Source organism: Gekko japonicus, unplaced genomic scaffold, assembly GCF_001447785.1.
Source record: "Gekko japonicus isolate JY-2015 unplaced genomic scaffold, Gekko_japonicus_V1.1 scaffold4548, whole genome shotgun sequence".
NCBI classification, from domain to species: domain Eukaryota; kingdom Metazoa; phylum Chordata; class Lepidosauria; order Squamata; family Gekkonidae; genus Gekko; species Gekko japonicus.
In genome coordinates, this window is record NW_015167680.1 from 58,989 (window position 1) to 84,242 (window position 25,254).

Genomic DNA, 25,254 nt, shown 5'->3' on the forward strand with positions numbered 1-25,254 from the left:
CCCCCCCCAAGCACCGAGAAGACAGAGCATCACTTGCCCCAGAGGCCCTATCTATACCTTGTGGCTAATAGCCACTGATGGACCTCCACTCCATATGCTTATCTAATTCCCTTTTGAAGCTGTCCATGCTTGTGGCCGCCGCCACTTCCTGTTAGTTCCCCAGTATTTTGTGCAACTGCCAGTTGGGTCAGAGCAACCCGACTCACGTCACGCATACCATCTCGCTTGACCCTAAATCCTTCCTCACTGAACCCTTGAAAAGACAAAGGAACTGAATATCCAGCCAGTTCCAACTCCTCTCTGTCTAAAGCAATGAGGGCGTTTGTGTAAACTGGGATGGGGTCCAGCTTGTGGCTGTGTGAATAGAGCCTTACCGTGAATGTTGTGTGCCACACAGCGCTGCACGAGCACTCATCATGGCGTTTAGCTCTAATAACTAATTCAGCAAAGGAAGGGGTGGACATGCTCTCACCCAGGCTCTAGCAGTGATCAGTTTGCAGTAATTATTAAGCCCCCATTAGGGGGTTTAAAAAAAAACACAACATTTCAAGCAGGGAGGGTATGATAAAAAAAGGTAGAGAAAGAGGTACTTTTCTCCCTTTCTCACAATACAAGAACTCGGGGGCAAGAACTCGGGGGCACTCCATGAAATTGCTGAGCGGTCGGGTTAGAACAGATAAAAGGAAGTACTTCTCCACCCAAAGAGTGATTAACACTTGGAATTCACTGCCACAGGAAGTGGTGGCGGCTACAAGCATGGATGGCTTCAAAGGGGAATTCGATAAGTATATGGTGCAGAGGTCCATCAGTGGCTATTAGCCACAATGTATAGATAGGGGCTCTGGGGCAAGTGATGCTCTGTCTTCTTGGTGCTTGGGGGGGGGGGGGTCAACAGTGGGAGGGCTTCTAATGTCCTGGCCCCACTGGTGGACCTCCTGATGGCACCTGGTATTTCTGGCCACTGTGTGATACAGAGTGTTGGACTGGATGGGCCTTTGGCCTGATCCAACACTGGCATCTCTTATGTTCTTAAACATCTAAAGAGGAAGAGGGTAACTAAAAGCCAGCCATCTGAAGGTGGAGGTTGTCTTCAGAGACCCTGCGCTGTGAGTAGGGTTGCCAAATGTTTCCGCGGGAGCGGAAAGCGGGGCTCGAAAGCGGGGGGAATTCCGCCCTCCGGGGGCATTTGGCAGCCCTAGCTGTGAGCTTTCACGGTCAGATATGAGATGGATGAACATCAGAGACATGGCCTTCTGCTTAGTGGTTTCTGATTTTGGATGGTCCAGGCAAGCTGTCTTAGAAATTAAGCAGCCTTGTCCCTGGCTAGCTAGAGTGGTGCTAAAAGGAAGCGAAACAAATTTGCAGGAGTGAAGAATGTTACCTGCTGCTGAGGTTAGTGGTTCACTGAAGCTCTGCTGACACCGTTCCTCTTCAGTGGAAAAACGACTTTGGTTGCAGTTGTGAAGCTGTGTCTTCCAAAGAAATCGCATTCCGCTTCAGTGTGGGGCGGGTTTATCCCCTCTTCATTGACTGAACGGACACAAGGTCAGGAGGTTGAGCCTGACTCACCTCTTTTTTGAGCCTGACTCACCACAGGCCTGACTCACCTCTCCCCACCCCCCTTATGGCTCAATAGTTCTTGAATTGGGAGAACAAAGCCAGCTCTAGTATATGGAATGGATGGATTCAGAGCTAAAGAGTGCCCTCTGAAGCATGCTCGGATAGCACAACACTGAATGTTGGGGGGGGAGGGGGAGGACCTGCAGTGTTTATCCAATCCCCTTGTTGCTCCACTAAAAGGCTGTAAGCATTAAGATGCAATTTTCTCTTCTACATCAATTCATCATTACCATCAAGCAGTAATTGTGCATTCAAGTTGCAAACTGGGTTGAATATAACCAGACCTCCTAGAAACCAGCTCCTGCCATGTTCAGCGTGGCTTGATTTCTGCAGTCATTCAAAGCCCAGATGGCTTCTTCCCCCAGCCCCAGCCCCCAAAGAGGAGGCGAGAACAAAAATGGATTGTGAAGGGCTCCGAAAGAATCTCTCCAAAGTGGCTGACTGGCCAGCAACACGGCAAACAAGGCTCGGTGTAAATGTAAAGTGACACACCTTGGAGCAAAAACAATCCTCACTTTAAGTATATGCTGATGGCGTCTGAACTGGTAGTGAATTATTGGGAAATATCTTGAGGTTGTGCTGGATAGTTCCATGGAAAAACTGACTTAACAGTGCTGTCCTAAGCATACTTTCCTGGGAGTAAGCTCCATTGAACAGACCTGCGTAGGATTCTGAGTAGACCTCCGTAGGATTGTAGCATTAATGTGCAGCAGTGGTGAAAAGAGCCGATGCTGTGCTAAGCACTGTTAAAGAGATTGAAAACTGTTACTGCCACAAAACCTCCAGCTGGTATCATTATGCCCTAATGCAGATCAATAGCGTGGCCACATTTGGAATACTTGTGTGCATTACCAGTAGCCGTATGTCAAAAAGATCGGGGGGGGGGGGGGGGGCAGAAAAAAAGGGGGGGGGAGTGCAGAAAAATGCAGTTAAAGTGACCAAGAGGATTGAGCATCTTTTCATGAAGAAAGACTAAATAATGTGAGGAGCAACTACAATGGGGAGAATTTGGCCTCTGAACCCTGCTTTTAGGCCTTCTAGGTGCCTCTAATTGGTCACTGTGTGGAACAGGATGCCTGACTCAATGGGCCATCGGTCTAATACAGCACAGCTGTTTGTATGTTCATACATTCTTACTAGTAAGGAGGAGTCACGCTGACCTGGAGGGCCCAGGTTAGCCCGATTCATCAGATCTCAGAAACTAAGCAGGGTCAGCCCTGGCTTATACTTGGATGAGAGACCACCAAAGATGTCCAGGGTGGCTGTGCAGAGGCAGGCAATGCCAAACCACCTCTGGTCATCTCTTTCCTTGAAAACCCTACAGGGTCACCATAAGATGGCTGCAACGTGACAGCACTTTCCACCAACAAGGAAGAGTTGCACTCTGTTGCCCATGCAATGGTTTCATAGGCAAAGGGAGAGCTTCTGCAGCCCCCAAAGCAATGCAACAACTTGCGTTTAGTTCAGGGGACAGAGAACATTCCCCCCGCAGTACCAAAGCAATCCAGCCTTCACAGTCATTTTGGCAGGAAAGGAGAGTGGAGCTCTCTTTGATCCTCTCTCTCTGAACAAATTGAACACAGAGCTGGTCTCAGAGGAAGCTCATGATGAGGCCAAAATTCCTGATTTGGGGAGCTGAAGTTAACCCAGCCTAGCCAGCCAGCCTAGGCTCCTGAGACAGTCAGGCTGACAGGAAACCATTGGCAGGCTGTTGGTATTCTCTCAGTCATCCAAAGTTCCTGCCCTTGCAGTCCCAGCGACAAAGCATTATAAATCACTGCCTAGAACATTCCACAGCAACTTGCAAGAAATGTCTGTGGCCAATCCTTGTAGCGTAGAGCCAGTATTGTGTAGTGGTCACAGTAAAGTATAGGAGACCTGGGTTCAAATCCCTGTTCAGCCATAGGGCTTACTGGACTACATTGGGTCAGTCAGTGTCACTCAGCCTAAACTATCTCACAGAGAAGTTTAGCCTAAACCATCTCACAGAGAAGAAAGAGAAATTAGAACAATAGACTATCCTCAAGCTCCTTCAAGCAAAAATGTAATCAATATATCTAATACTCAACATGGCCAAATCGGAGGATATTTAAATCTGGACTTTGAATCTGCAAACAGACAAGATAGATTTTTCTACAAACCTAAAAAATGCCCCAGGTTTGCAGAAAAAACTGATACCTAAAAAAGATATCACACTGGGGACTTTAAAATCTCTAAAACGACAGAAGCAGTGCCTGTAGCTTTAAGAAACAAATGTCCTCAGTACTGGGCAACAGCAACAGCACTGCCAGCCTTGAAGCCTTGGTTTCTGTTAGTTGAGGGAAGGGGGCAGGGCCTTTTCTAGGGTTCTTTTGACCTTTACTGGGACAAGGCCCAGCAGTGAGTTGCATGACACCCCCAGCCTTGGCTGCTTGCTACAGTTCAAAAGCAGCCATCCCATAAAAGCCAGTGTGGTGTAGTGGTTAGAATTTTAGAGTAGGATCTATGAGACCCAGGTTCAAATCACTTCTTTTCTGTGGAAGCTCACTGGGTGACCTTGGGCCAGTCACACTCTCTCAACATAACCTACCTCACAGGGCTGTTATGAGGATAAAATGGAGGAGAGGAAAACTAGGTAAGTCATTTTGAATGCCCATTGGAGAGAAAGGTGGGGTATAAATGAAGTAAATAAATAATAAACATAGCTGAATGGGGGGCAGTTAAAAGGTAGATTGCTTGGTGGGTAAGAAGTCGAGAAGAAAGGAGGGAATTCTGAGGACACGAGGGTTGTCCGAGAGACGGAAAGACGAAATAGTATGGGGAAAGGGATCAGGGGAAAGTGGGTGCCCTCCGTCCCCACTGCATAACTGAGCCTGGCCCAGTGGTCAGCACTGTGCAACTGGGACACAGTTTTCCCAAGCAGAGGTTGCCAGGGGAGGGAAGGAAGGAAAGCAGAATACAGAGGGGCAGATAAGGTAGGTTGGACAGTGTGTGGGAAGGAGAGAAGGAAACAGGAAAAGGAGAAGGACTATGGGGGCTTTCAGGAAATGGAAAGAGGAAATAGTGGGGAAGGGAAAATGAGATGCTCCCACAAGTCTTTGTGGGTTTTGTTATGTATGCGGACCGCCACTAGGGGTCCACGGCAAAGACAGGAGCTTGGCTCCCCTGGACAATAGAAACATAGGATCCTAGTTCCCCCCAGCCCCAACCAATAGCCACTTTGGCGGGAAATTCAAACCCTCCAATGGACTAAGGCTGTGCTGGGTGGGTGTGTATATAGTTGGCCTTGCAGGGCCATTTTAGTTAGTCTTGCGTTAAGTACAATAAACGTGTGCAACTCATGTCGTCGTCCGAGTCCTCCATGCGGCGAACCCAGTACTTTTCAGGTTTGCCGCTTGTAAATATATAAAATCCTTGGCCTGCTGTAGGTGTGTGCGAGTTGTGGGGGTGTTTTCCTCCTCTCTAATTTCTTCACAAAGATAGAGGTGCCCTACCTTTGGTAGAGAGAGATCTTCTCTTATGCGGCCCAGCTCCCCAGTGTGTCACCTTCCATGTCCACAGACAGACACGGGAGTTGATAAATAGATGTACGGATAGGGAACAGATGGCTCTCCGTGGGATTCCATAAGAGACAGTGGGACAGTTCATTTAGCAAATTAGTGTTTTGCCAGCTAAACAACAAAAAATGGCTTCCCTTCACTGTGTTCAGTTGTGACAAACCATTACTGCATATTGAGAGGAGGCAGTCTTCTAACAGCATGCAACATAATTTGGACTCATGCACAACTTCAGCCTCGGCTGTAGAGTTAGACTCAGCCCAGGCCAGTTTATTTTAAAACAGCGAGGAGGGGACCTTTTGTACCATGCCACCTTCCCTCCCGGTATGACTGTTTAAATCTATGATGAGGCTTTGACTGAGCCTTTAAAAAAAACACAAACACTGCATCTGCTGACATTCTTTCCTATCTGCCTTTCCCTTCTTTACCAACTAGCCAACTGTGTATGCCCTTTACAAGACGCTTCAGTGGAGATAGCTCAAGTCAGGAATGGGCATCTCTTTCTCCATTCCAAACAAAGGTTGTGCTGTTTCTTTATATAGATATTGATATATAGATACGTAGACTTATGTATTTAGTTATTTTTGAAAAGCAAAGTATGATATAGAAGGGATTATATGACAAATTATAAATATCAGGATTATATGTTACAGGATATATAGAGCAGAAAAAGTAAATATTTCTCCCCAACACCCCCTTCATTATAGTTTTAAGACATTTTCTATAGAATACAATGGTCCTTATTTCAAACATTCTGAGTTTCAAATTTAATAACTAATCTATGTTGTAACTATAGTATTAATTTCCTTGTTGCATATTCTACGTTATATATTTCAACATTTCTACATCCTAGCTATAATGTTTAATATAGCAAAGCTTACAGGAAAGTCTATTATATATCTCACATATAAGATAAAAATTAAAGATATCTTTGTTTAAAATCCACTTTCTCATACACTTATATTCAAAACTTGTTCTCATTCTATTTCTGCATTATAATATATTCATATGCATAGCAACACATTTATATACAATTTTTAAACTATTCTCATTCTAAATTTGTCTCCTGCTTGCATAATAAACACTCCATCTCTCCTCTAATTTCAAAATTGATCTGTTTCTCAAATAGGTGTTTAATTTCACCATTACTACATAATGTGCAAGTTTATTTTCCCATTCTTCTAAGCTTGGGCAGATGTTTGATTTCCATTTTACTGCACGGATGATTCTAGCTGCTGTCACCATATATTTGAATATCTCTTCCAAAACATTTGGTAATTAGTTGGGCAATATTCCTAATAGCATGTTCTTTGTTTCCATAGGGAATTTAAATTTTAATATGTTCTGCATTTTCCCATATATTTCCTTCCAGTATATTTTTGCTTTTTTTACAAGTCCACTACATACAGTAAAAGGTTCCATCAATATCTTGGCATTTCCAGCATTTTCCTTTGTAATTTTTGTCTACTTTCTCAATATCCTTGGGAGTTATATAGAATCTGAAGAACATTTTATACTAGTTTTCTCTTAATGCTTGGCTGGCTATAAACTTAATTTCTTTTTCCCATAACCGTTTCCCCATAACTCTGCTCTCTGAAATTCTACATCCATTTAATCATACATTTTTCACTTGTTGTTCTTCTGTTTCTAACTGAAGTAATAACTTGTATATCCATCGTAATAGATGATCTTTTTGTTTTGTAATCAGCTATCATATCTCTTAAAACCCCACCTTCTGTGCTCATAATCATCTTTAACTTTGAAGCTGATTGGTGAGGTAGCAATTATTGAATATTAATTCCTTCATCTCTAATGTCTTTGGTGGGGAGGGCAGGGTATCAATCAAATAAATAAATACATGTCTTGCCAGGATTTGAGGAAGAAAAAACACTGACAGAGTGGCAAAGACAGATACATTTATTTGGAATGGCAGAAACGCAAGAATAAGTTTTAAAATACTGCAAGATGAGAAAAAAGAGGAGGGTTATCAGTTCCAAATGTAAAAATAAACTATCAAGTGGCAGGCCTGGTTTGGATTGTGGATTGGATTAAAAATCCAAGACATAGTAAAAATTGAATCAGCAGACCTAGAAGAAATTTTACACAATTATTTATGGATAGAAGAAAGTTTACACAATTATTTATGGTTACAGAAATAAACCAAAACAGTCACAACACAAGGAAGAAGTCATATAATCAGAGATGGACTTTTGAGAATATGGTTTACACATCGGAATTTATTGAGCCCTCCAAACTCTCCACTTATGTCCCCAATAGAAGCTCATTACACAAGAATCTGAGAAATAAAAGTGATTTTCTGAAGTATGGCAACATGGTAAATGCACATGGGTTGTGTTGTTTCTTATCTCGTGGCAGAGTTAGACACTCTTCCCATCTAATATAGCTTAGTGAATGAATTTAAAAAAAAAAACTCAAGTAAAAACATCCCCTTGAAAGTTGGGTTTTAAAAGCCATTGCTCTTGATTGAGAAGCAATCCCACAGTTCATTGTCCTCAAATTAATCCACTTACCTTGTGGAAAGAGACTGCGTTGCCACCAGACAGTGCTTAATAAATGCAGAGAAAATATTCAACTGTTTGTAATTTCCTCACATTATTGCAGAGTAATATAATAGCGTTTTTTGTTAAATGTGTGCTACTCGCCTCCTTTTGTGGATAAATGAACCACGGGCCATCTCCTTTTGCTGTAGTCAATTTGGAATTAACATATAATGTCGAATAATTGACTTGTCCTCCATCTAGCCATTTACAGAGCGAATTATACTTTTCCTCTTTCCCTAATGTGCATGAGAGGATGAAATGTGCTTCGCGGTTCCTTTGGTGTTACGCTGAAAGCAGAAAGAGGCAGCTTCTGCGTCAAAGATTAAGGGACAGCAAGGGTGAAAATGCAAAAATGGAAAATAAATACGCTTTAGCCACAGCCCTTTGACAGAATATATGCCTTGATAGCCCAGAAATGAGAAAAGACTTCATAGGCAATTAATGAAACATCAAGACCCAAAGGTGGGGGCCAGTTTGCAGGTTACATTCAGGGCCTCTCACCCTTTTGCAGTGCAACATCAGAGGCGAGAACTCTCAGCACAACAAGCTCTCAACAGATTTTCCCCAAAATACCCTTCCAGTTGCCCAGCTCTACTCAGTTAACCAGTCATGCCTGTCAATTGCAGATCCGTTACCGTACAACCTAGATTTGCCAGCTAAGGGTTGGGAAATTCCAAGAGATTTGGGGGTGGAGCTTAGGGACACAGCAGGGTTTGAGGAGGGGAGGGACCACAGTGGAGTATAATGGCATAAAGTCCTCCCTCCAAAGCAGCCATCTTCTCCAGGAAAACTGATCTCTGTATTTTGGAGATCTGTTGTTGTTTCAGGAGAACTCCAGGCCACAACTAGAGTCTGGCAACCCTAGCTGCAGTCCTAGGAACAATCTTCTGGAAGTGACACCCATTGAGTAGACCTATTTGGATTGCACTGTTACCTGCCTATTATGCCAGGGAACTGAAGGCCATGAACTGCTGGGAACATAGGTTGGACATTGAAATGGGCTCCTCATGTCCTACCAGAAACAGAACACCAGTTGACTTCCTTTCTCCTCTTCTAGGGTAAGGGAGCGGTGGCGCAAGCAATAACAACGCTTGCAGGTAACATCATAGCGAACAGCCCTATGGCTGTTCGAGACCCACCGCGGCCAGGGTGAGCACCCGGCCCTAGTCCTAGCTCCCGCCCACCCAGCGGTTCGAAAGTTAAATAAATACAAGTAGATAAATGGGTACCTACCCTTAGTAGGGTAGGGGGCACCCTCCTCCTTGTGGGGACGTGGTGGAGTTCGGCGGCGGTACCAGCAATGGCGGTGGCAACGGTGGTGTGGCGGTGCGATGCGGCGATCCCTGGTGGCCGATGGAGACAACTGCGCCCAGTACCCGGCGCCCGTCGACAGAGGAGGCGGAGCGACGGAGAAGCGCATGGCAGCGTGAACAGCGCAGGCGTAGCGGAGTCGGACACGTACAGAGCTGGGCCGGGCCGCCGCAAGCCGTGCGCCGGGAAAAGATCAACGCTGGGGAAGGATTAACCTCGAATGCACGCCGACCCAGTGGACCGCGGAGGAGAGCCGAGAACAACGAACCCACCCGGGTGCTGGTAGGCATCCCCACCCCTCGACAAAAAAATAAATGTGGCCATTAGGACCTATCTACGCTTGTAGCACAACTGTAAACCGCTCTGAGACCTTCGGGTCTGAGCGGTATAGAAGCTGAATGAAATAAATAAAAAATAAAATAAATTTTACTGCTGTAAGATGCTGAATGAAGCCAAGAAAGCTACTGCATAGTTATTCCTGTTTAAATTTATAGCGTTGATTTTTTTTAACTAAAATTTTATTTAAGAAGAAGAGAAGAAGAGATGGGATTTATACCCCACCCTTCACAAGCTGGAGGAGTCTCAAAGTGGCTTACAATCCCTTTCCCTTCTCCTCCCCACAACAGACATCTTGTGAGGTAGGTGCAGCTTTCAAGAACTGCCCTTGAGAGAACAGCTCTGAGAGAGCCATGACTGACCCAAGGTCACACCAGCAGCTGCATGTGAAGGAGTGGGGAATCAAGCCCCGTCCCCCCAGATTAGAGTCCGCGCTCTTAACCACTACACCAAACTTACTTCATTTAAAGTCTGCTTTTCTCACCCAGACTCAGGGTGGATTGCATAGGGTTGCCAACCTCCAGGTGGGGTGTGGAGATCTCCCAGAATTACAACAGATCTCCAGACTACAGAGATGAGTTCCACTAGAGGAAATGGCAGCTACAGGGGGTGGACTCTATGGCATCACATCTCTGCTGAACTTCTTACCCTCCCCATAGGAAGCGGGCAATCCTAGGATTCCACAATACCAACAGAATTGGGCACATAACAAACTGGACAGGCCATCAGTTCTTTATTAATTAATTTTGGAACTATTCAGCAAATTATTCCCATTTATTGAAACACTGCCTGTCATCACTGAAATTTAGGATGATTCATTCCATATTTTCAAAACCTAATTTCCTCATTTTATCAGTGGCAGAATCTGTGAGATGAGGTGGAGCAAGAGAAGATCTCTGTATTACTTAGCCGTTTTTGCAGGGCAGTCCAAGCCCAAGCTGATGGATTTAGAAGGCTGTAACTCTGTTTAGGAGCTGCGGTGGCTCAAGTGGTTAAGACGCTGAACTGCAGGCTGTGGAAGGTCGGTAGTTCAGCAGTTCGAGACCCGAGTGTGCCGCATGATGGAGTGAGCTCCCATCTCTAGTTTCAGCTCCTGCCAACCTAGCAGTTCGAAAGCAAGAAATTGCAAGTAGATAAATAGGTACCACTTCGGTGGGAAGGTAACAGAGTTCAGTGCGCCTTGGTGTTTAGTCATGCCGGCCACATGACCACAGAAACGTCTTTGGACAGCGCTGGCTCTTCGGCTTGGAAACGGAGATGAGCACCGCAACCCTAGAGTCGGATTCGACTGGCTTTTGAGCAAGGGAACCTTTACCTTTTTAACTCTGTTTAGGATTGCACCATTTGTTTTTCACACCCTTATGCACAGTATTTTTTTGCACTTGACGCGCATAATACAGCTTCCCAATGCTGGGATATTTATTCCAGAGTCGTCATCAGCTTCGATTTTTGCTGATTTTTGCTTTGGCCTTGGATATATATTTTTATAACCCCGCTGAGACAGGAACTTGAGCCCCAGGATCCAGTTTAAACAGGACAACTCTGTCATTCACCTGCATTGACAAAATCCATTCACTAGTCACCTGCTTTTCATGCTTCAACATAAAACGCTTGATCAGGGTATCTTCAACAATGTGCACTTGATTTTTTTTGTGCTCTGCTTTGGCAGCATCTAGCAAAATGATTATGCTTCCCATGGTAAAATCAAAGTTTTTCCAAATGACTTGCACAGTTTAGCAACATGCCGCACTGCACAGTTTTTTGCATGTTTGTCTGTTTTCCATTTTCTCCTCTAGCAATTGCTTGGGAGGAAAGTATTTCTGCATTTGAAGATGACCGTCTTGTACTCTGCCGCTTTAGCTTAAGGGCATGGGCAACACTGTGGTGTGGGCAAGCAGGTCAAAATGAGAGCCTGCAGGGTGGTTTACCCTAAACGCTTTCCTCCAGATTCAGATCTTGGCCTTGTGCCTTCACGTTCACGGAGGCCCTGCAAATCGGAACAGCTTTGTTTTGGGAGAAATCTCCCACATGCAGCAGCTGCTCCCCGAGGACATTATCTCTGATAACACAGACAACTCTATCCCTTATCAAAGACTGTTTCAAATCACCAAGCTGCATTCTTAACTCTGTCCATAGTCTGATCCGATTTTCGCATGCATGTAGAAAACCTTCCAAATGTTCAAATTACCGATTCCTTAACAATTCCTTAAAAGTGAATATTTCTAAATTGTACATTCTACCACTACTCTGTCCACTGCCTTTGGGAGTGGGGGTCAGACTGACCACTCTGTAAGTTGCAGGTGCCGATATGTAAGAAGACATAAGGCTTCTCCTTATTTAGATAAATTTCTATTGCGTTTACATTGAGAGCCAGTTTGGTGTAGTGGTTAAGAGCGGTGGACTCTAATCTGGAGAACCGGGTAGGATTCCCCACTCCTCCGCATGCAACCAGCTGGGTGACCGTAGGTCAGCCACAGTTCTGTCAGAGCTGTTCTCTCAAGAGCAGTTCTCTTAGAGCTCTCTCAGCCCCACCTACTTTACAGGGTGTCTGTTGTGGGAGAGGACGGGAAGGAGATTGTAAGACGCTCTGAGACTCCGAGTGAAGGGCAAGTTATAAATCCAACTCTTCTCCTCCTCCTCCTCTTTTCTCCCCAATAGGGACCCAAAGAAGCTTACAACAGCATTCCCCCCAGCTCCATGTTAACCTCACAACCACCCTATGAGGTAGGTTTGGCTGAGAGAGTGCAAATGTCTCAAGGTCACCCAGCCAGCCTCCCTGTCAGAGTGGGAATTCAACCCTAGTCCAACACTCCGCCCAGGTTTCATCCCCGAGGAAATGGGGGGGCAGCCCCATCTGACAGTATGGCAACTAGAAACTACTACGAAGTTAGGGCAAAGGCAGGAAGAGCTAGGGAGGTGTGGTTAATCTCCTTTTCCGCAAGAGACGTAACAGATTGTTGGGAACAGCCTTGCTTATTGAAGGTTGTTCCTACCTGAAGGTCATACCTGGATTGTTTCTTTAAGGCTGCAATCACCTAATGAGAGAGGAGAAGAGATGGGGAGAAGATGGGGAAACAGGATAGAATCTGTAAAGCCTGTACATGTTAAAATTGCTACAAAATTGATGAGTGATAGAACAAGGATTATGGAAATTAGGAAACAGTGCAAACAGAAAACTCACTCTGTGGCTTGAGGAGAGCCACATTTGCAATTATTTTGTATTTTAAATGTTTATAAGGCTGTAAGTCTCCCAGAGCCGGCTTGCAGGGTGGGCAATCCATAAATCCAAATAACAATAACAGCAACAACTATCAACCAAAAGAGCTACATACTTGCTGTATGCCCTATGCAACACCCCACCAAACACACATGCAATCATATAACTATTAATATTAAATATAAGACCATAACATGTTTAATTACCAGAGTAACTCTGAGCACATACGGTTTTCTCTCCTCTCCACCCCCTGCTAAAAACCTTAGCCCAGCCCCTGTGGTCCTGGAGTGAGGGGAAGGGCTTCTTGGTCACTCTGCCTTCTTGCTCTCTCCTCAGCGTGGGGCACACTCTCTCAGGCGATAGTCAGGTTGCCTCAGTTCTTGGAGGACAGCAAGCTGGTGATGGTGATGGAGAAAAGGGAGTAAAAACACCATCACCCCGCTGTGGCCAGCTTGCTCTTTTCCTGGGTGACTTCCACGGTGGTGGTGGAGCCCTCCTTCCTGAGCGAAGACAAAAATGTGTGAGCCGGAGGCTAAAGAACTGTGAGCTAGCTCACACTGACTCAGCCTAGAGGGAACACTGCCCCACCTTGCCCACTTCTGGCGTTGCCCTTATGGTGCTTCTGTTACCCCACCCCATCCCACTTCTTGCCTCTTTGCTCCTCCAAGTTTTTCTGAAATCTGCGCAGCAAACCTTGCACGGCCTCCAGAGGATCCTGAATTCTCGTGACAGTGCCAAGGCCGCCAGAATGATCGCTGAATTCTCACAAGAAGAAGCAACTCTGCAAGCATCTGGGAGGCCCTGCATCTGGGCTTGCCCTGTTGGTTTTAGAGCAGCCTCAGGGAGAGTAGACTATTGACATCATTAATCTTTTGTTTCAGATATTTATATCCCACTGTTCTCCCCAGTGGAGCCCCACAGCAGCTTACACCGTTCTCTCCTCCTCCATTTAATCCTCACAACAACAACCCTGTGAGGGAGGCTAGGCTGAAAGAGAGTGACTGGCCCAAGGACACCCAAGAAGCTTTCGTGGCAGAGGATGTTTTTGCAAATCTGGGTGTAAGTAGGGTTGGCAACCTCCAGGGGGAGGCCCCTAGAGATGTTCTGGAATTACAACTGATCTCCAGACTATGGAAATCAGTTCCCCCCGTGGAAATGGCTACTTTGAAGAGTGGACTCTATGACATCATACCCCACTGGTGTTCATCCCTTCCCCAAACCTCACCCGTTCCAGGCTCTACCACCAAATCTCCAGGAATTTCTCAACCTGGAGATGGCAACCCGAGGTCTAACAGATCGTAGCCCAGTTCTCTAACCCCTAAACTATGCTCAGCCACTACAAAGGGAATCCTCTTCCTCCCAGACAGGATCAGAGATGGCTGGAAGGAAGGGGCAAGGACGGAGATTGCAGGGGGCCCCGCCCCCCGCGGGCACCTGCCTCGTCTTGCTTTGTGGACGAGCCAGCCCTGCTTCAGGCTGCCACACAAATCTTATAAACTCACGGCAAATGTAAACTAACTTCATGCCTTTCCCCGGAGGCTGCAGCTAACATAATTTAAAATAGCCTGGAAAACCTGAAACTTAATTCTAAAGATAGCCGCGTCGACGTTTAGAATTTCCCTCCTGATCTTTGTGTCAGGGATGTAATGTCTGACCAATTTATTTATGCCACGAGCTTCTTCCCTCTCCCCCTTTCCTGGCATCGAGCGCTTCTCACGAGCCCTCGAGATCAACCTCTGGCTTCTCAAAACTGACAATGTCTGCGGTGCCGTTATGAGCTGTCAAGGCTAAAATCCAAAGCACCGAGGAAAATTTATAGGCGACGTAAAACGAATTGGATTTAATATCAAATTAAATAGCACAAGGAATAAACTGCACTGAGCCTATTATCTGTTTACATATTTCATTCCATAAAAAATCTCAATTTTTATATCTTGTTGAAGCTGCCACAGCACTTAGAACCTGGCACCCAGCAGATGTTTTGTGGGAACGTGACGCCCTCGCCACAGAAGGTGGGCCCGCTTGCCAGAAAAACTACCTGAGGCCTTTTCCAGAAGGAGCCATCTGTTCCTCTCAGCTGACAGAAAGCCAAGCAAGGTGCTGCTGCCAGCCAGTAAGCAGGCCTGGGCTCCTCATTTGGCCTGCGGTCCTTGCCTTTTGCACCCGCAGCATGTTTGGCCCACTGAGGAGCTTGTCTAGGTGAAGCCCAGGGCTATTTTTGGGCAGGAATGAAACAGGAACGGAGTTCCGGCTGGCTCCCAAGTTGGCCACGCCCAGCAGGAACTCATTAGCATAATAGGCCACGCCCAACAGCAGGAACTCATTAGGATTGGCTACTTTGGGGTGTGTGGCCTAAAATGCAAAGGAGTTCCTGCTACAAAAAAAGCCCTGGGTTCTGACCACAAACAGAGTCAACAGAATAAGAAGCAAAAGGTGGGCGTGGCTGGATGACCACACTTCTGGTAACATCGGGGTGCGGCCTAGTATGCTAATGAGCTGTGTTGTCAGGGGTGTGACCTAATATGCTAATGAGTTTCTGCTGTTGGGTGTGGCCTATTATGCTAATTAGTTCCTGCTGGGCTTTTTCTACAAAAAGAGCCCTGGCCGAAGCCAATTTCCTTACACTCATCCAACGTCAAATAGTAGTAAGGAGTTCCCAAAGTTGCCCTTTCCACAGAAACCCTAGATATGTTCAGCCCCCTCCCCCCCCCCGTGTTATTCCTAACAGTTCTCTGCGTCTCCTCAAATAGCCCTGAAATCACACCCTTTCAAATTCATGCTCAAATTATGCAGGGGGGTGGGGAGAGTTCAGAAGCGTTAATGAAACCCAAAGGCTCCATCCTCTTAACCCCACTCTCCGATGGAGCTAGGAGACCACGGGGCTTAGTCTTCTCGAAACAATCGCTTGTAAATTTATGTATTTATTTACTATATTTATACCCCGCCTTCCTAGCCATGGCCGGCTCAGGGCAACTTACAACAACATAAAAACTGCAATGCATAAAATATCAATCCTAAAACCATAGCAATAACAGTATTTAAAAGGTGCTAACAATAATAATCAGATTTCCAACAGCAGACATCAGTTTAACATTACGTCTAACATGGCACTCAACTTCCATGCCATCCTACTGGTCGATCTCGATCTAACATTGTATGGGTGTCTCAGGCTGCTTTAAGATTTCCAGGGGCAGGGCACTCTCCCCCAGTTTCGTGATCCTGTTTTTTGAGGATCAATGAAACTGCGGAGGAAATCGGGCAAAGCTGCGGGTCAAAATCAGCCCCGCGGCTTCGGGTGTGAAATTGACCAATAGAACTGGGGCAAATGGCGCGACAGCGAGGCAGCTCTAGTGCTAAATCAGGCAAGGAGAAGCTCCCCTGCAGTACTGTCTAGCTAGACCTTGCTGCCCCCCAAAGGATCTTTCCTCTTCTTCGTTGCACACAAGACTTTGCTGTATACCAACAGGAGAAACAGGGCACACATAACTATTGACCACTTATGAAAAGTGCCTACTGTGTGAGCTGACCTGTACCCAGGACATGTAATCATGCCACATGGGGCATCCTTCCAGGCCATGTGTCTCTGCTGCTCTAATGTTGCATATGCCAGCACACCCTAAAAGCACATTTAAATGAGAGAGCAGCCGCACAGAACATGTACTCTGAGCACTTCCTGCTATTTTGTAGTTAGAAGGTACTTTCCTCGGAAACAATCCTTTCCCTGTGACAGGAGCCCTGGCAGCTGCTATGAAGACCTGCTCTTTGATATCCCCTTGGTTGCCACCTGCCAGCTGCATCTCTTCAACCTGACATCCAGGTCTTACACTTTAAACGTTTTCCTACAAAGCAGGGGGGAAAAAATGCTGGCATTTCCCAAGGAGAGGCACCGTCATAGCTCTTCTTCTTTCTGAAGGCTGGATGAACTGGCAACTGTAAAAAGGCAAAAGAGAGGAGCCAACATTCTTCCCTCACCCACAATACGCTCCAGTTTGCTTTTTTAAAACAAAAAAGTGCAGGCAAAAATCCATGAACAAACAGTGCTGAATGCAATAACTACCCTAACAGATGTTTCAGGGTAGCATTTCCACCCCTTAATGCCTTGTCAAAAGCAAGGATGTTCTGTTTTGTTTTTGGCTTGGTGGTTTTGTTTTCCATTCCGTTCAGGAGATAATTCAAGGCGTGCCCAGACGGCCTGCAGGCACGTTAATTGTTATGTCAGAATTATAGTTTGACTGGCTTCAATGTTATGGCAGGAGCATCATCTCCTGTGGTGATGACATAGCAATCGGTTCTGTGGCCCACAGCCCATTCCACTCTTCTCATGCCATAAAGTAAAGGTAAAGGTTCCCTTGCTCAAAAGCCAGTTGAGTCCGACTCTAGGGTTGCGGTGCTCATCTCCGTTTCAAAGCCGAAGAGCCAGCGCTGTCCGAAGACATTTCCGTGGTCATGTGGCCGGCATGACTAAACACCAAGGTGCATGGAACGCTGTTACCTTCCCACCGAAGTGGTACCTATTCTTCTACTTGCAATTTCTTGCTTTCGAACTGCTAGGTTGGCAGGAACTGGAACTAGAGACGGGAGCCCACTCCGTCATGTGGCAACCCGGTTCTCGAACTGCTGAACTACTGACCTTCCACAGCCTGCAGCAGTTCAGCGTCTTAACCACTTGAGCCACCGCAGCTCCTTCTCATGCCATAACAGAGGATTATTCCAAAGCCATTTTCTTTAATAGACAAGGGAGAAATACAAAATACAAAATACTGTAGCTGTAACCTGGTGCGGCATAATCATGGGACCACATGGGGTTGAATCCAACCAGTTTTTCAGCTCTGACTACCAGAAGGCAATGGTGTGGATCATGGGACCTGCATATGTAAAAGCCTTGTGAGACAGGTATGGAGTGCAGAGGAGAAATGGGTGAGAATGAGTTAAAAAGCTGGCTGGATCCAACCCACTATTAAATCTACTTTGGCTTTATGTAAAGCCCCCCCACAAAAAAAAAACCTAAAGGGATGCCAGTTTCTTAAGTATCCCCCTGTTGCCTTTTATCAAGATATATAAATCGACTCAGGAGTCCAAACCACAATGGCCTATATCCTCCCACTTTAGGTTTGCAGCCCCATAATCTTCCAAACAACATCTGTGTTTCATTTCTAAAAATCTGTCCAGTAAAGTGTAGGAGTCCCACTAGTCACTTCAAGTGCAGCTTGGGACCAAGTCCCAGTGAAAAAGGCAGACAGATATTTGCATATATTTATGCCCCACTTTTCTCCACAAGTGGCTTACAACATCGTTTCCCCCCCCTCCTCCGTTTCATTCTCATAGCCACTCCCCTGTGGAGTAGATTAGAGTGATTGGCCCAGGGTCACCCAGCAAGCTTCTATGGCTGAGCGGGTGTTCAAACTTGGGTCTCCCAGATCCTAGTCTGTTACTATGTCACATTGGCTGTCTTGCTGCTTTCCATACAGTATGATGGGCATGGAACTACCAAAGCTTGGAGTGGGGGAGGTGTTTAAACCACATTAGCGGAGCAGACAGCGCATCATTCCATTGCTAACTGATATAGCTTCCATGGCGTGCAGTTTTTAAATCACTTTTGCACACAGCGATGCAAGTCCTACCTTTTAAGTAGTTGCAATGGTAAACTGTGCTCAGATTGATCCATATACTGCAGTGCCAGGGTGTTATAGCGATGGAGTGGGATTGTTCTCCATCAAGTTGATGTCAGAATGATGCATTGTATGTATATATATAAAAGGAATGCAGCTGTTTGCAGTCCAATAGGAAGATTGATCCTCTATCAATATATTGGAAAAACCGAGGATATGAGGTGACAGTGTCTAATTAATTGTAAATTCTCAAGTCATCCTGTGCTTGCTTTATTGGGCCATTTACATTTCTGAGAACAGCGGTGCTTTTGAATATAAACAATGACTGTGTGCAGCTATGCAGATATGTATATGTAAGATCCATATGGGACAGCTGGATTCAGTTCACATCTGTATGACAGAGGTGCTATTTTAAATTATCTTAAAGTTCTTCATGATGCGGTGGGGCAGAGGGAAGACATTTCAATATGCCACTTTTTTGGAATAATTATTGGATTGTTCTCAAAGAAGATGGATGGAGCCTGCAAGAATTGTTATTTTGCATCCTTTATTCTTTTAGCGAACCCTCTGGTGAACGATATTTCTCAGGGAAAATATATTTATTCAGAACTTCATTTTGATTTAATAGAAAAATGGTCCTTGCCATGGGAATGTGGAATGCGCATTTTTCTCTCCGCACTGCCTTTCAGCCTGCAAACGCCAGAAGCTTCGGCGCTCGCTCTCTTGCCATTCTCTTCTTATCAGGAAAACTTGCTCAAGATTAATTTTCCCGGCGTGCCTTCCTTTTAAAGTGGCTGTTTTTCAATGCCAGTTAAAGACAGCATTTTGATAAATTCCCAGCGGCAATGTGCGCAAGCTGAATGAAGGCACTATCATCAGTCTATCCCACATCAGGGAAATAACAGAATCCACACGGAGGGAGCAAAAAGAACACTATGTATGCATGCATGCACACACCCAGAGCCTCTTGCAGCATGATTTGTCAGATGGTGCCATTTCTCTTCAAAAGGCTGAAGAGAGCCACTAAAGGCAACAATGCATAAAGGCATAAGCCCTTATATCCCTTACAGTACTGATCCAAAAAGATGCTGCCTTTCAAAGTACACGAGGAATGTATTCAGGCATCAATTTGCACAATCCAAATCTGCCTGGAACCTAAAGGCATCTCTGGCCTACAGCTTTAAACCACTTCCAGTGTTTAATGGACTCGGCATCCAGCCAAGGATATCTTGGAAACGTAGCTCTGTGATGGGATTGAGGATCTGTAGCCATGTTGTGATGCTTCCTGGGGCAAGTCCCTTTTAAAATTTCACCTCACCAGACACCAACCACAGGACTGTCAGTTTCCCGCCTTCCCCACTGGGGAATGGGGATTCTAGTGGGAATAACGTTCTGGAATAGAAGTTTGGCTTGTACATAAAACCTACCCGAGACTGTGGCTAATAACTGAGGGGTGAGGTAATTTGAGAGAGATAAGATGGCTTTTTCTATTTTAAAATGTGAACAAGATTAAAGCTTTCCTGAAATGACACAAACTGAGGGGAAATGTTAACTGAATTTGAACCCTACACATTGTCCTTAGCCCACTATCCTGTTAATCTAACCACTTCACCAAACTGTGTCCTATCTGTTTCATATCTTCCAACTGTCAAATCTTAACTGACTCTGCTTCCCAGACCAGAGCCCTGATTGGTTCTTTGGGCTCCATTGTCATTGGCTCCTGTGTTGTTAAGTGTTCTTCTGTCCATCCCACATGGATCTGTCATCATTGACACACAGTTACAAGTCCCCCACCCAAAATGGAGGTCGTTTAGTGGTTTTAGAACCATTCCTGTTTGCAACACAGAAGTTTGTATCTTCAGCAGCAAATTCTGTGACTTTATAGAACTGTGATGAGAATAACCATGTCTCATAATGGTCTCCCAACACTCTCCCACCATCATTCCTCCCCACCCAAATACTTGTGGCTCTAATACTCATACCAGAGCAACAATACAAAAAATTGACTCCTAAGAGCCCAGAGAATCCTCACAACAAAATAGACAACTCTAAAATGAAAGAGTTCTTCACTAGAGTTGTCTATTAGTGGTTTTAGAACCATTCCTGTTTGCAACACAGAAGTTTGTATCTTCAGCAGCAAATTCTGTGACTTTATAGAACTGTGATGAGAATAACCATGTCTCATAATGGTCTCCCAGCACTCTCCCACCATCATTCCTCCCCACCCAAATACTTGTGGCTCTAATACTCATACCAGAGCAACAATACAAAAAATTGACTCCTAAGAGCCCAGAGAATCCTCACAACAAATGAAAGAGTTCTTCACTAGAGCTTTCTGGAGGGACGTGGCAGAGGGACAATACCCTGGGCATCACTCTCTTGCCCTCCATGACCTCACTGAGAAGAAGTGGGAAAGCCTGGCCCCGAACTGCCTTGCTCCCAAGCAATCCTGAGGCTGGATATTGGTTGTGTTGCAGTTTGGGCAACAGGTTCAGCTCCTCTTTCACAATGTCCCGGTTGAATCCCCCCCCCCCAGTGATACCTGGGTGCAATCATAATGCAAGCCATTACCTTACCAGTCCCAAGTAAAGAGTGTCTTGGGAGGGGACTGTATTAGAGCATCTATAGCTTTGCATGTCTGGTAGAAAGTGCCATCAAGTCGCAGCCAACTTGTGGCAACCTTGTGGGGTTTTCAAAGCAAGAGACTAACCGAGGTGATTTGCCCTCACCTGCCTCTGTGTAGCAACACCAGTCTTCCTTGGTGGTCTCCCATCCAAGTACTAACCAGGACCAACCCTGCTTAGCTTCTGAGATCTGGCAAGACCAGGCTAGCCTGACCCATCTAGGTCAGGGTCATTCAGGTCTGCATATCTACCTCATCTTTTTCCATGGGAAAGGCACACCTCTTATCTTAAGCAAAGCAGTGTGGTTCAGACTCTGTTCCCCGCCGGTAAAATGGGGATGGTAGAGGTCCAGTTCACAGGATGGGTGTGAAAGATGCACTTGAGGTAGAGTTTCTACGTTTTCAGTTATTTTGTACAAATTCAACAATTGGGAAAGAATAGAATCCATACAACAAAGGATGTTGAGTATACGCAACCAGGCGGGTGCAACGTTGTCTGACAGCCTCTATTCTTTTGATGTTTCCCTGCAGGTCGGAATTATAGAAGACTTCCTATACCAATTAGAAGATAGTTTCTTAAAGACCAAAAAGCTTAGAACGGCGAGGAGGCAGAAAATGAAAATGAAGCGGCTTCAAAGCGAACAGCCCTGCTAGTCCTACCGGGGAAGAGACTCCCACCCTGCGCCAGAGATGGCAAGAAAAGGACATTAATATCGCGGGAGTTTGACAGGTGGGACAACAAAGGCCCACCTTCAAATTAATGAGGTGTCCCCTCCATACAGCTCATCTTTAGCAAGGAGCTCCTGCTCTTCATTAGTCTCATCTGACAGGAATAAACGTCCATGGGATGCTTGACTAGATTCTTATGCAGAATGGCCTTGTTTATTCAAACCTGGCAGAGAATTTGGATGGCTGCTCCATCCCTTATTTTGTTCAGAATCCAACCAACAGTTGGTCTCATGCAGGACTTCTCGTTCATATCAGTGGGTCTTGTCCAGTGTTCCCTCTAAGCTGAGTTGGTGTGAGCCAGTTCACAATTTTGTAGCCTCCAGCTCACACATTTTTGTCTTAGCTCAGGAAGGATGGCTCCAGAGCAAACTGATTTATGCAGTAGCCAAATCGCTCCCTCACAACTTTAATGCCAGTCGCTCAGAAAGTAGAACTTTTGCTCACAAGACTCCACAGCTTAGAGGGAACATTGGTCTTGTCTGGAGAAGACTCTGTTGGAGAAGGCACCATACAATCACGGAAGGGTCCTCCAGGGTCATCTAGTCCAACCCCCTGCACAATGCAGGAAATACACAAATACCTCCCCCTCCACACCCCCAGTGACAACTGTTCCATGCCCATTCTTATAAGAATTATGAAATAGAGCAGTTCTGTTTTTAAAGGCCAAACATACATGCACAGGAAAAAAAATATTGAACAGCAACTACCCTTTGACCTTTGCTTCCCAATATGTAGACCAGACCTACTCAGTTTGTGACTTACCAAACTAGCTACTGTTAGATTGGAGTCCAGTGGCACCTTAGAGACCAATAAGATTTTGCGGGGAGGGGGTGTACACTTTTGAGAGTCCCTGATGAAGGGAGCTTTAACTGTCAAAAGAAAAAGAAGAAGAGTTTATTTTTATACTCCACCTTTCTGTACCTTACGGAGTCTCAAAGTGGTTATAATCTCCTTCCCTTCCTCTCCCCACCACAGGCACCTTGTGAGGCGGGTGGGGCTGAGACAGTTCTGAGAGAACTGTGGCTGGCCCAAGGTCACCCAGCTGGCTTCATGTGGAGGAGTGGGGAATCAAACCTGGTTCTCCAGATTGGAGTCCACCACTCTGAACAACTACACCATGCTGGCTCACCAAGCTTCTACCCCAAAGATCCTGTAGGTCTCTGAAATGCTACTGGACTTGAATGAAGCTGTTCTACTGCGGACAACATGAAACAAGCTGAATGCAGCCCACCAGAGCTTTGCTACGACCAACGCAGCTCTTGAACGTCCTCTGTGTTCCTTTCCCATGCAGGCCTCAAAAACAGAAGGCTGACTGAACGTTCTGATAGGGGTGACATGATCGAGGTTTATAAGATTATGCATGGGAAAGAGCAGGTAGAGAAAGAGGTACTTTTCTCCCTTTCTCACAATACAAGAACTCGTGGGCACTCCATGAAACTGCAGAGTGATCGGGTTAGAACGGATAAAAGGAAGTACTTCTTCACCCAAAGAGTGATTAACACTCGGAATTCACTGCCACAGGAAGTGGTGGCGGCTACAAGCATGGACGGCTTCAAAAGGGAATTGGATAAGCATATGGAGCAGAGGTCCATCAGTGGCTATTAGTCACAAGGTATAGATAGGGACTCTGGGGCAAGTGATGCTCTGTCTTCTTGGTGCTTGGGGGGGGTCAACAGTGGGAGGGCTTCCAATGTCCTGGCCCCACTGGTGGACCTCCTGATGGCACTGGTATTTCTGGCCACTGTGTGACACAGAGTGTTGGACTGGATGGGCCTTTGGCCTGATCCAACATTGGCGTCTCTTATGTTCTTATGGTGGCTGCTGTTGGCCTGGTGGATCCCATGCTCTGTAGGCGTGATGTAGGCCAACCGACCATATAAGACCATGTTTTAATTTTCTAGATGCAAGGCCTGTCCGCTGGCCTGTCAGATCCATGCCTAAAGTCTGGTATTGCTGCCACATGAATGTGGGTGGGCTGTTTCCCCAGTGCGCAGTGATGATTTTTCTAATGCCCGTGAAGTGATGCAGAAATAGGGCAGGGCTACCAAGAGTCAAACAGAGGTTCCCTCTCCACCTCCCTCTGTTCCATCTTGACCCATCCCGGACATTGTAATGAAAACAAATCATGTGACTTGCAGCTAATCAATTGGTGGTGGAAAGTGCAATTGAACTGCAGCTTAGTTACGGCGACCGCATAAGGCTTTCAAGGCAAGAGACAAACAGGTGATTTGGCCTTGCCTGCCTCTGCATGGCAACCCTGGACTTCCTTGGTGGTCTCCCATCCAAGTACTAACCAGGGCAGACTCTGCTTAGCTTCCAAGACCAGACTAGGTCGGGCTCGCCTGGGCCAATTATTAGCCGCTATTAGGCCAGACCTCAGACTTCGGTGGGCTGGGTCATTGTCCAAGGATACCAGTGTTGCCATGCAGCAGGCATTTAAAGCAGGCACAGGTCAAGAACTACCTGACTCCCCCACTCCTTCTTAGGGTTGCCCACTTCCAGGTGCAGCTGGGAGATCTCCCAGTATTACAGCTCATCTCTAGATGACAGAGATCAGTTTCCCTGGAGAAAATGGCTCCTTTGGAGGGTGGACTCTATGGCATTGCACCCTGCTGAGGTCCCTCCCCTCCCCAAGCCCCACCCTCCTTAGGCTCCACCCCCCAAAATCTTAAGGTATTTCCCAACCCAGAGTCGGGAAGCCTGCTCTGTGTTAGAGTTGCCACACTCTGGGTTGGGATATCCCTTGAGGTTTGGGGGTGGAGCCTGAGGAAGGTGGGGTTTGGGAGACAGAGGGACATCAGTGGGGCATAATGCCATAGAGTCCACCCTCCAAAGGAGCCATTTTCTCCAGAGGAATTGATCTCTGTCATTTGGACATCAGTTGTAATTCTGGGAGATCTCCGGGTCCCATGTGGAGGCTGGCAACCCTTTTGACTGTGCAGGTACACAAGGGAAGTGGGAAGAAGAGAACAATCTGGGGAGAATATTGACAAGTTGCTGCTGAATTTATAGCTGCTGCCAGACCAGAGTCTCACCGAACTCCCGGTAGTTTTGTCCTCCTACTACCACCCCACCCCCCACCGTGGGCCTACCCAAAGGATGCTAGAGAGGAGTTTACAGTGTTTAAACAAATGACTTGTTTAAAACTCGGCAAACACATTATCAAATGCCGGCTTGCATTTTAAAAATGGCCGTTGAAGATCAGACACCACAAACAGCTTCCGCATTATCTCAAGCACAAAACATTTCACAGCAGACACTTCACAGTCACAATGTCATCAGTTGTCAAGTCATCGCACAATCAGATATTGATTTTGAACAGGAACAGAAAGGAATGTGGGAAAACTTCATCCGTCTTCCATACATGGATTGTTGGATAAAAACATAAGAACGTAAGAGAAGCCATATTGGATAAGGCCAATGGCCCATCCAGTCCAACACTCTGTGTCATACAGTGGCCAAAACCCAGATGCCATCAAGAGGTCCATCAGTGGGGCCAAAACTTCAGAAGCCCTCCCACTGTTGCCCCCCAACCACCAAGAATTCAGAGCATCACTGCCACAGACACAGTTTTCCATCTGTACCTTGTGACTAATAGCCACTGATGGGCCTCTGTTCCATATGTTTATCCAATCCCCTCTTGAAGCTGTCTATGCTTGTAGCCACTACCATTTCTTGCGGCCGTGAATTCCATGTGTTAATTATTCTTTGG

At 46.0% G+C, this 25,254-nt stretch overlaps 1 protein-coding gene across 1 annotated transcript in view; it reads left to right on the forward strand.

Moving 5' to 3' along the window:
* The window catches only part of LOC107112927 (spermatogenesis-associated protein 16-like), a gene marked incomplete at its 5' end in the record, with an annotated part of 66,009 nt that extends 44,542 nt beyond the window's left edge, over window positions 1-21,467 (forward strand). The window contains one exon of the mRNA XM_015414137.1: window positions 21,345-21,467. Coding sequence (XP_015269623.1) covers window positions 21,345-21,467 — 123 coding nt within the window. The remainder of the gene's footprint in view (window positions 1-21,344) is intronic.
* Between the last annotated feature and the right edge of the window lie 3,787 nt (window positions 21,468-25,254).